Source organism: Aplosporella prunicola, assembly GCF_010093885.1.
Source record: "Aplosporella prunicola CBS 121167 unplaced genomic scaffold K452scaffold_19, whole genome shotgun sequence".
NCBI classification, from domain to species: Eukaryota; Fungi; Ascomycota; class Dothideomycetes; order Botryosphaeriales; family Aplosporellaceae; genus Aplosporella; species Aplosporella prunicola.
This window is the reverse complement of record NW_022983547.1, coordinates 670,276-681,359: the sequence shown is the minus strand read 5'-3', so window position 1 is coordinate 681,359 and position 11,084 is coordinate 670,276. Positions and strand designations below refer to the sequence as shown.

The 11,084-nt window shown below is 56.1% G+C and overlaps 3 protein-coding genes across 3 annotated transcripts; 1 reads left to right on the top strand and 2 right to left on the bottom strand.

Annotated features, from left to right (window-relative positions):
- Positions 1-2,221: 2,221 nt before the first annotated feature.
- K452DRAFT_64982 (uncharacterized protein) lies at positions 2,222-3,203 on the bottom strand. Its single transcript, XM_033546980.1, has one exon. The coding sequence runs from the start codon at positions 3,079-3,081 to the stop codon at positions 2,587-2,589; it is 495 nt and encodes a 164-aa protein (XP_033395460.1). The 5' UTR covers positions 3,082-3,203; the 3' UTR covers positions 2,222-2,586.
- A 1,345-nt stretch (positions 3,204-4,548) lies between these two features.
- On the bottom strand, positions 4,549-8,543 carry K452DRAFT_64986 (uncharacterized protein). The gene is made up of 2 exons (XM_033546981.1): positions 8,425-8,543; positions 4,549-8,200 (listed from the first exon to the last, which is right to left on the bottom strand). Exon 2 carries the CDS (start codon positions 8,041-8,043, stop codon positions 4,720-4,722), a length of 3,324 nt encoding a protein of 1,107 aa, XP_033395459.1. The 5' UTR covers positions 8,044-8,200; positions 8,425-8,543; the 3' UTR covers positions 4,549-4,719.
- Positions 8,544-9,367: 824 nt separating this feature from the next.
- Positions 9,368-11,084, top strand: K452DRAFT_320343 (uncharacterized protein; the record flags this gene model as incomplete). The annotated part of the gene is made up of 4 exons (XM_033544312.1): positions 9,368-9,477; positions 9,535-9,629; positions 9,736-9,886; positions 9,958-11,084. The coding sequence occupies 4 exons, from the start codon at positions 9,368-9,370 to the stop codon at positions 10,718-10,720; spliced, it is 1,119 nt and encodes a 372-aa protein (XP_033395458.1). The 3' UTR covers positions 10,721-11,084.

Below are 11,084 nucleotides of genomic sequence, written 5' to 3'. Positions count from 1 at the left end.
GGATTGGGCTTGCTTGGTTATGATGCGATGGGATGCGATGGGATGGATGAATGGATGTATGGATGGGTGCGTGGAGGATACTGCGTGGCGCGGTGGTGGGTTTGGGGTGTTTGTTTGTTTGTTTGCTAGAGTGGTCTAAAGCCAAAATGGGAGTTTGTTTGTTTGCTAGAATGGTCTAAAGCCGAGAGAAGTCCCTCGTTGGTCCTCATTGCAATTGATGCTGGACCGACTACCAAGAGGGGTTGTCGTATCTGATCCAGATGAGCCTAGCTCGAGCTATGGTGATCGCACGTGCCTGGGACATGGAGGGAGGACTCCGTGCCTGTTCAGGCTTTAAATGAGCTCTACGCCGGCACTAGTCTTCGGGCCTTCGGCATCTCGTGGTAGTGGAGTTGGGTGTCGGGTTGGGGTAGTGTTGAAGAGTGGCAAGGTGCTGTGTTAGTGATAGATACTGTAGTAGTGCGGAATTGAGCTTATGGTTGGTACTGGTGGGTGGTGTGTAAGGCGAAGAGAATAAGTATAAGTTCGCTCGCCCCCAACGTCCATGAATTCATTGTATACCGTAACTGTAATCGACCCAGGTACAGATTGCTTGCTGAGATGCCGGGAAAACGGAGTTGTCCCTTGATGGACTTTATATTGTCTTTTACTGCAAGTTGCACTCCTCTAAGGACGTTTATATAGAGAAACTGTAACGCAAAAAACGCTATATAATCTTGCTAAAGGGCTTTGTCTAACTAACTTCTCACGAACTCTGATGTTGGAACATGTTGTATTTAAGATCTAGTTGATCTAGTTAATAGTCAAGTCGCATACAAATAGGCGGGCAAATGAACTTTAATCTAGCTATCCATTTGGAGGTTTGTAAAAGGTTATTAGATATCGTCGAATAATATAGCGATCCTATTTATCACGTCCTTAAGTTTTCTCACTGTTGTGGCCTAAGTACTATTCAGTACTTTGATGTATATCGCAGTCCGATGCAGTCTCTAGTAATCCAAACTTAACGTTACACCACCCTGTTTACTCTCCCGTCCACTTTCTCATCCGCTTATGGCTAGGCATCGTTCAAGACACCGTAGCTAAAAACGGCTAGAACCATCAACGCCTCTCTGTTTTAATTACTGATAAAAACAAGCCATTATCATAACTTACGACGTTTTGTGCGCCCTTAGAAGACGTCACTGGTGTATTTTTAGCCACTGGTATGCAAATGTCGAACAAAGAATAGCGATCATTTGCCATCTCCGTTCTCAGAACCTATTTTTAGGGGACATCCCTTTCTTCCACTCCGCTTTCGTCAGTGACGGCTTTTTCAGCGTGCTTCGTATCTACTGCAACTCCGATAGCTTCCCCGATATTTTCTTTGTGCTTTATATCTTGGCTTCTTACTGGTTATTTACTTCATCTGAAACGTATCCAGATGGGTGGGATTTAAATCAAATGAAAGCATGCAATAAAGATAAAAAGAAGGAGTGACGTTAGGAATTTGGTCTAAACAACGAAAGGTTGGGACAACTAACAAATCAAACTACCCAAAATAGGTATACCAGGCTCTACCACATATCAACACCCAAAAGACGCCGCCACCGTCTTCGGCCCCGACCAAAAAATAAAAAGTCTACACTCAGCCTCAGCATTTCAGATCAACATTTAGTGCCAACCATAGAAAAAATCATATAGAAAAAAAGAATTATAGTACATAAAATGTAGCAACAAACACCCCCAAACACCAAACGAATCCCTACAGTATCCCTTCTCATCTCACCCCCGCAATAAGGTTAGCAGTCAGCCGCCAACCCCACCCTCACCCACCCACAACTCCTCTCCGCCCCCGCACCCGCAGTGCCGAAACCCCCCACCAAAACGGCCACTCCCCGCTCTACTCTACCTCAAACCCCAGCGCTTACTCCACTCGATCCGCACGCAGCACCCGCACCGTAACCGCAGGCAGGCATTATGGCACCGTACCGTCCCGCGCGCGTATCCTTCCTCTCTTGGCCTCTTCCCTAGTCTTTCACCACCCCCCTGCCCTTACACCCCCGCTTCCCCCGCTTCACCCGCCTACCCACGCACGCATTACTTACTCTACATATGTAGATACGGGCGCCCTCGGCCGAGGCCCGAACACCGACACCGACATCGCCACCTGCCGTCTGCGTCGCGGGCTACATATGTACACATGACTATACAACACAGGTGACGGCTCTGGCAGGGATGACTTAGTGAGCGTCAAAGCTGTTGGAGCTGCCGGTGACGTTACTAGGTATAGTTGGAGAGGTGTGTGTGTGGACGGAGACGGAGCAACTAAATTGCTCGTACCTTGCCCTGTCCTACTTTGCAGTCTTCCCGTAATACACTCACAAACCCGCGCTCATAAACACGCGCACACAAACTCGCACGCGCACGCGCCTCGTGCCCGCCGCAGCGGAAGGCATGAGCATGAGCATGAGCCTGCGCCCGATCGTCCGCGCTCGCTTGCTCAGTCATCTAGCCGTACCTACATACATCCGTACATACATCCGTACCTACAGCACACACACACACAAGCACACGAGCACGCCTCCGCGCCCATGCGTCCGCACCTTACCGCACCGCCGCGTACGGCGCCGAACCCGCGTCCGCGGAAGCCGTTCGTCTCGTCGTGATGTGGTGGTGCTGACTGACTGATTGACTGAGACATATGCACGGAGGCATAGCCGAGGTCCGGCGGGGCAGAGTACGTATCCGTATATAGGAAGGAAGACAACTTATGTAGGCCGGCCATACATACATACCCGGGCGGTACCTATACATAGATACGAAGACACTAACGAGGCCCGCGGCTCGGGCGTGCCTGAGATAGATAGATAGATGGACAGACGGACAGACGGATAAGATATCAAATAGACACCTAGCCAGGTCCGAGAAGCGAGAAAGAAAGAGCCAGAAAAAGTGAATGAAGAGGCAGAGAGAGACAGACAGAGAGAGACAGAGAGCGCGCGCAAGCGCACATGCACGCGTGCATAAACCGCGCTCGGCAAACCACCAACCAACCCAGAGCACGCAACGCAAAGCAAGCGCCGCCTTGCACCGACGCATGCACGCACGCACGCATGAACGCCTCTCTTCCCTCTTCAGCCGGCGCGCCGGCCCATCCCACCCCAGCGCTAAACACACGACCAATGCGAAGGCCCGGCAGCCGAAACAAACCCAACACTAAAACCAAGACCACAAAAGCAAAATGTACCTTCGCAGTACTTACTGTAACTGTAACTAATGTTTAAACCACACGTCCTATTGCACCTATCTGTTTGCTGCTGTACTGCCAAGTAGCTAGCTAGCTAGTTGTACTCCACTCCCAAAACAATCAATCAATCCCAATGCCAGCCCTGCCCTGCCCAAGCCTGCCCAATCCCATCCTACCCCATCCCATCCCATCCCAATTCAGTGTGCAATCCATTCCAGCTCCAAAGAACCCCTATGCAAAGAACCAGAGAGAGAGAGAGAGAGAGAGAGGGCGAGGAAAAGAAAAAGCTTCATACTGCTTCTTTTCCTCCCCTCTGCCCGAGCGGACAAACCGATGCTTGTCCAGCCCAGCTCTCCTAATCCTCTCTCTCGCGCTGGCCGGCCCATGATGATGATTGTTTCCCTCCGTCTACCATTGTGTATTCTTCCCGTCCATCCGCCCATCTCGCCAAAAACGCTAGGTGCTTAGGTGCTTCTTGTCCTCCACCAACGAGGTGGTAACAACATGCGCGCGCGAGAAGAGGCGCACCGTATGCAATGCGCGCCAACACCACCCCCAAGCGCGCCTTTGCTGATATGGTACTTGAATTTCGTCATGCCATGAAAAAGAAAACGCAGGAACAACAAAAAGAAAAAACATAAACAAAACGAGGAAAATCTCTCAGATGTTGCTCAAAGGAAACCCGGGGGATAAAAGCAGCAGCAGCGGAGAAAAAACCAGAGCGAGCCAAAAACTAGGTGCTAGAAGCTCGTAGCCCTTTCATACGGATTGGATATTCAGCGAAGCGCATCGTTACTGTTTCCCCCAACGCCGTGGGCCCCTGGCACTGGTGCAGCTGCACGCCGATTGCAGAGCCGAAAACCCCCAAAAAGGAAAAACGCAAACCAGAATCGGACATAAGGAAGTGAACGGATGATCCATAACGAGGGTCAGTGTGAAGAGGGTTGTTTCGAGAAGCGGGATGGAAAGCAGGTTCAAATCAATGACGCAACACCCAAGGAAAATACGCAAGGAGAAAAGAAAAAGCCACTGTCCGTTTCAAAACAGCACTTGTGCAATATTGCGATCGGCCTCGCCTTAGTATTGCACCTACGTCGCCTCGATCCAGGAAAGGGGGGGCGCAGTCGACGCACGGCCGCCGCAACCATCGGCTCACGATCCGCTAATTGCTAGCCGTGGCGATGCTGGATGATGTCCAGCCGCCAGCGGTCTAGACTGCTCATTTGCGAGCCAAGGGGAGTCGGCTGGTGGCGCAGCGCTCGAGCGCCTGGGCGGCGTATCGTGGCTTTTGCGCTAAGCCTTCCGTCAGGAGGCACGGGTCGAGAACGGATGATGCTCGGCACAGGCGTTTGGTGGCTTTGAAAGACGCACTGCAGATGCGCAGGAACCATACAGTGTGCGGCGCAACTAGAGGCTCAGTCGAAGCTCAGCCATCACAGCGCTCTGACACCGGGAGCGCTCCAGGGTAGACGGCAAACAAGGCCAGCCGCTCACAAGACATCCCAGATGTTTCTCGTGATAGGGCTAGCCCCTGCGTGAGGGGGGCTCCGTGGATCGACGTCAGTCGTGTGGGGCGTGGAAGGTTCCTTGTACAGCTCTGGTTCGACGTCCGATCCCAGATACTCTCGGTCCGCTTCGAGGTCCTTGCCGTTGCGGGCTGGGGTAGGAATGAGAGCTGCATCGAGCTTGACATGAAAGGGATTTTGAGTAAACTCCGAGGCGCGGGGAGACAAGAGCGCAGCTAGCTCATCCGCCGTGTGCTGGTCAGAGTGGTTTTGCAGCTGAGACTCGATGTTCTTCTGAAGGGCCTGAAGACGGATCTGTGACTGAATGTCAGGATTGGAAAACTTCGGGCGCAGACCTGCTCCTTGCCGTTTGTCCTGATCCTGGCGCGGCGCGACTCCAATTTGGAGCGAGGGCGGCAAACTCTCCCTGTCCACATGATTACGGCTGCCTGCCATCGGACTTGGCTCGTTGGACGGAGTGTACTCAAACGGGTTCAGTTTGGTCGAGCCTGGAGGAGTGTGCGGCTGCGTGCTTGACAGGAAGCCAAAGCTCTGGAATTGCGTCTCAGCCGGCGGCGACTGTGCGATAGGAGGCAGAATGGCATGCATCCGAGGCTTTGGAGGGGATTCCTGTTTGTCCGCAGCGCGGGTGTTCTTCTCCCACGGGTTCTTAGGAAACTCAAACCTCGTGGGGGAAAGCACTCCGTAGTCGTTTTCGGTGCCGTTTTCCTGTTTGAGCGGAGTCATGTGGAACTCTGCAGATCTAGGAGAGGCGGTGGGCTCGTCCACGTCGTTTGCTTCGGACAAAGAGGATCTTTGGACATGGCGATCTGACATGGAAATGACGGAATCGTTCTGGCGGTCTGCTTTCGGCTGGTCGTTAAACGCAAAGTGTGCGACACTTGGAGTCAAAAATGCCGAAGCATCCTTGTGGCCACTACTTGGCCTGAGAGAAGTCAAATTGAACCCCGTCGTCCGCGGCGTAGGAGGCGCACCAAACGAATCGGGCTTGTTTTGACGTCTCTCGAACAAACTCGACTTTCGTGGCTTGTCGAGCGGTGTCTGCTCGCCGGACTGGCTGTTGAGTCTCAAGGGCAACTGTTTGCTAGAATCGGCTTGCTGCGCCTTCTCCAAATTAATCGCCTGGGGTCGGTGTGGCTTTTGAACACCTAAAACTGCTGGCGGAGCGTCGGGCTTGTCCTTTTGTTGGGCGGACAATTGACGGGAAAAGTTGGGAACTGCACGAATCGTCGCTGTGCTTGCTGTACTGTCAGACCTGCCCTTGTCCAGCGCCTCCAGCGTTCTTTGCTCCCAAGATTTCTCTTGTTCCCAAGGTCTCTCCTGTTCGTAAGACCTTTCGCGTTCAAAAGACCTCTCCCGCTCAAAGGAGGGGCGCTGGTGCTGAATAGTGATCACTGGGATGATGTGACCCTTGGGATCGACAAAAGGCTGCTCCACGGGCATCTCGACAGGCGCCTGGGACGAGTCCCATGTCCGACGGAAACCGGGAGAGGCCCATGCCAAGCCAGATGGAGCAGAGGTCGGCCCGGGCGAAATCGGGATCATGTTACCCGTGCTTGCCCTTTGCGGCACCGGGTCGGGCCCATAGTCTGGAGGCAGCGGAGCCGTCTGCGGGGTGCGGGAGCCAGATTGTGGATCCACGTCGAAGGGATTTGTGCGACGTTCCCCGCTTGTGGCAGGGCCAGGGTTTGGCGACAACCTTCTCGGAATACCACCTCTGTAGCCTTGGCTGTGACCGTTGGCGCGGAGCAGACCGTTTCTGAACTCTTGCAACTGCATGATCAGGTTCATGTTGGGCCCAATCCATTTACTCCGCTTCTTGACCGCATCGTAGGCCTCCTGCACGCTAATGCCAGGGTTTTTGTACAGGCCGTACGCGACAATAAGACTGGCCGAACGGCTGACACCGCATTGGCAGTGGACCAAAATCCGCTTCTTTTGTTGCACGCGATCATCGATGAGCCTTACCAGGTTGTAGAGATCGGGAACAATGTCGGTGTTGTGCTCCCAAGGTACATGTATATACTCTGGCCGCTTTGGCGGCAGGTCCAATTTACCTTTGAAGACAGGGGTGGCCTTTGGAGTGGTTGGCGAGCCTTCGGGATCCACGGCGATTTCGGTGGTTGTCGAGTCAGAACCGACCGAAGAACGGTCGGCGGGCTGCGTAAGCTTCAGGGTCGGGTTGCCGTTTGAAACAGCACCCGACTTCTCCTTTGATTCGGCAGGAGGATCGAAGGGGTTGGCCACCTCGCTAGCCACATTAAGAACAACGTCGTACCAGGATGCCTGTTCAGCCGTTGGCTCAAAGTACAGGTACACGCCAGATTCGTAGATGCAAATGGGGCCATTGGGGTAAGCCTGCGGCTTCTCCTCTCGCGACTGAGGAACGTCAAAGTTGGGCTCCTGCTCCTCCTCTTCGTACTCCATCGGAACCTCTGCGAAGCCCTGCGGGGGTGGCTTGCTGGCTTTCTGCTGCTGCGGTGGCGGAAGCTGCATGCCACCGGCAGGCGCCACGCTCGGAGAGCATAGTGGGAGCGAGGGCGATGACTGGAAGTGGCGAAGAGTGTTGGGTCGCTTCACCGAGGGAGTCGGAGGAATGGAAAGCGTCGGGAGGCCGCCCCCACTGCCGGTCTGAAGCGTCAAAGTGAGGTTTGTCGGTCTGCGCCTCGGTGGCGTCGGCGGCTTCACGAACGAAGGCGAGGTGGGCGCTGAAGAGGTCGAAGGGCCGGGGTTTGGCGCGGCGACCGGCAAAGCAGCGGTATTTGCGGGGCGGGTCAAGCCCAAGGAACTGGAGGTGTTGACGGCCAAGCCCTTCAAGTTGCGGGGCTTCTTTGCAGGAGTCGTCGGACGCTGCAACTCGAAAAACTGGGGCTCTTGCGAGCCCGACTTTGCCTTTTCATTGGCGACGGCGGCTCTTGACCGGAGATCCGGGACGCAAGACGATTGCGGTGTCTTGGAGGCAGGCGATGCCGGGGACGGGCCGGGGGATGGCTCGGTCATGGAAGAGCCGTCCATTGTCGAGATGGTGGTCGTGGGAGAGGAATCGGTTGAGTCTGACGAGGTGGAAGTGCTGCCTCGATGCTGGTGATAGGCAAAGTTTGTGTTTGGGTTGTACAGGACGGCACTGCTCGTCGCGGGGCGTTTCAACGGGATGTCGTTGCGCACCGGGAGCACATTTCTATCCGAGTACTCGGGCACCGCTCTCTTTTTCTTCGCCTCCTCGCCAAAGACCGCCATGAAGGAGGGCATGGGAGGAGCGTACGATCGTGATGTCGTCTGAACTGGCATGCCTGAGGTCTGCTCGGAGGCGGATGGCAGACCACGGCGTCGGTGGCGTAGGGGAATGCAGAGCGTCGAGGACGATTAAATGTGGAGCGTTGCGGCGCAAGCTCAAACTTTTTTGGAGAGCGATGAGAAATTATGCGCTATATCAGGACTAAAGGACCTTTTTAAAGGCGGGGTGTCAGCGTGGGAGCATTGCAGCGGCCGGCATACGGACAACAGATGAAAGGAAAGGCGACGGCAGGTAGCGATGCAGACGGCGAGCGCCCTTGCGGCAACGCAGCCAACATGCCGTGAGGCTCAAGGCGGACTTTTGAAACGCAGACGGCGGCAGGAGGGAAGGGCGAGGGCAGCGACCCCACCGCATGGGAATGGGAATATACATACAGGCAGGATGGAAGTGGCCTTGGGGTTGAATGGCTTGAAACGAGATGCCGGATCTCACTTAAGCGCTCAAAGGAATGACTGGGTCCGGGGCGCGGAGGGCGTGTGGGCGTTCGCGCGATGCGAAGATGAACAGGACCGAGCTCGTCGAGGTTGGGCGGAATTGACCAGTCTCGCAGAGACGGTGGGAGGGTTCGACGACCTAGGTGCACGGCGTGCTCGCGGGGGCGGAGGCGTGCGGCATCCACGACGGTCGAGGAGCAGGCGAAGTGGTGGAGGGGCGGAGGGGGGCGCGGGAGTGGTTGGTGGTCGCAGAGTGGGTTGCAAGAGAAGCAGGCGTCAAGTCGTCGAATGCGAATGGAGATTCCAACGGGGCGGCTAAGGAGGCACGGTCCCGTCTATTTTTGGCGCAGAGACCACTGGACAGCCTTAGTCAGGCGCGTAAGGATACTGGTAAAGTGAGGCGCCGCGCCCATTCGACATTCGTCCACCCGGCCAATCTCCAGCGCTGCCAGATCTGCCCACTTGGGCAACGCCCGAGATGTCCGTCTGGGCGAAGGCTCAAAGGATCGCCATCTGAAACGGGGCCATGAGACGCGACGCTGTATCAGGGAGCGTACCACGGCGAAGACGTCAACATTTGCCATCTGTGCTCCCCTCATTTCGTGTCGTGGCGTCTGGTGACCCCGACGGCCGAGCTGACGAGGAGAAAAAGGTCGACCTTATGCGCCGGCAGTCGCGTGACGAGACCGATTCCTGCGTCCTGCGTGCTTGGTTGGCACTCACAGAGATGCGCGCCCCCCGGGCGTTTCGGCTAAGCCTCATCCGGCCAAGCGCCACTACTAGCCTCTCGCCTAAGCGACTCTCACACAATGTCCATGTAGACTGCAGCAATTTTCGTCGCAACACCACGGTCTAAACTAACCCCCCCATCACAGCAGTCAAGATGACGAGCCGGCCTGTTGTTTCCATCATCTCCGCCGATGGCTCCGCCAGCGAGGCCACGCACCCTCTCCCCGAGGTCTTCAAGGCCCCGATCCGCCCGGACATTGTCCAGTAAGAAGACGACAGAACAACTTGTCAGCCACGACATGGGCGCTGACCAGCGAGCAGGACGGTTCACACTGGCATGGCCAAGAACAAGAGGCAGCCGTACGCTGTGAGCGAGAAGGCCGGTCACCAGACCTCTGCCGAGTCCTGGGGTACCGGTTAGTGATTCCCCAGACAAAATTTTGATCCCTCGATTCGAGATTGCGAAAAAATGAAAAAACACCAAAGACACCATGGCCGCAGACTGACGGTAGAATCCTCCAGGTCGCGCTGTCGCCCGTATCCCCCGTGTCTCTGGTGGCGGTACCCACCGTGCCGGTCAGGCTGCCTTCGGTAACATGTGCCGCTCTGGCCGCATGTTCGCTCCCACCAAGGTCTGGAGGAAGTGGCACCAGAAGATCAACGTCAACCAGAAGTGAGTGTGGCGCGCGGCGGTGATTGTGCAGGTGTGCACGCCAGTTTTGGACGCGTTTCTGATGAGTTTAGGCGCTTCGCTACCGCTTCCGCCCTGGCTGCTTCTTCCAACGCTGCTCTGCTGATGGCCCGTGGTCACCACGTCTCCACCGTCCCCGAGGTTCCCCTCGTCGTCTCCTCGACCGCCTTCGCGGACGCCGCCATCGCCAAGACCTCTGCCGCCATTGCGCTGCTGAAGGCCGTTGGTGCCGGCCCCGACCTCGAGAAGGTCAAGGGCTCCCGCAAGCTCCGCGCCGGTAAGGGTAAGCTCCGTGGCCGCCGCCACCGCCAGCGCCGCGGTCCTCTCGTCGTCTACGACCCCGAGAGCGACGGCAAGGACCTCGTCCGTGCCTTCCGCAACATCCCCGGCGTCGAGTCTTCCTCCGTCTACGCCCTGAACCTGCTTCAGCTCGCCCCCGGTGGTCACCTCGGCCGCTTCATCGTCTGGACCTCGTCCGCCTTCCAGGCCCTGGACAAGATCTACGGCACCACGACCGAGGCGTCTGCGCTGAAGAAGGACTTCCTCCTGCCCAGCGCCGTCGTCAAGCAGGCCGACATCTCCAAGCTGATCAACTCGTCGGAAATCCAGTCGGTGCTGCGCCCCACCAAGGGCGGTGCCATCACCAAGCGCACGGTTGTGCAGAAGAAGAACCCGCTCAACAACAAGCAGGTCCTGCTCCGCCTCAACCCCTACGCCAAGCAGTTTGCGGCCGACAAGCTGGGCCAGTCCAAGGTCGAGCAGCCCAAGGCGCCCAAGCCCGCCCAGGAGTTCACCTCCACCTTCCACGAGAACTAAGCGCAGTGCGCGCGCGCTCTGTGTGGTGGGTTTTTTGAATGGGAAAAATGTGCGGTTCGGGACCTTTGCTGTTGTTTTTGATTCCATGATCATCTTGATTAATGGGGGGCCTCCTCTGGGGGGTTTTCCGTGGCTAGCTGAAAGTAGTTCGAAAAATGGATGGACTACCGGCTCTCTGTCTAGCTTGCTTGTTTGCATACGTGTTGTGTGTTGTGTGACTGTTTTGAGTGCAGTGTTTCGAACCGCGTGGCTGGAATGCAGACGCCTTGTCAGTCTGTCTGTCAGCGCCTTGGCTCTCTGGTCCTGGTCCTACCTTCCTAGATAACGACCTAGGCGCGGCTTACATAGTACGTACATACGGAGG

Excerpts from the sequence above, each read along its gene's own strand:
- K452DRAFT_64982 (XM_033546980.1), bottom strand. The coding sequence starts at position 3,081 with ATGCGTCGGTGCAAGGCGGCGCTTGCTTTGCGTTGCGTGCTCTGGGTT.
- K452DRAFT_64986 (XM_033546981.1), bottom strand. The coding sequence starts at position 8,043 with ATGCCAGTTCAGACGACATCACGATCGTACGCTCCTCCCATGCCCTCC.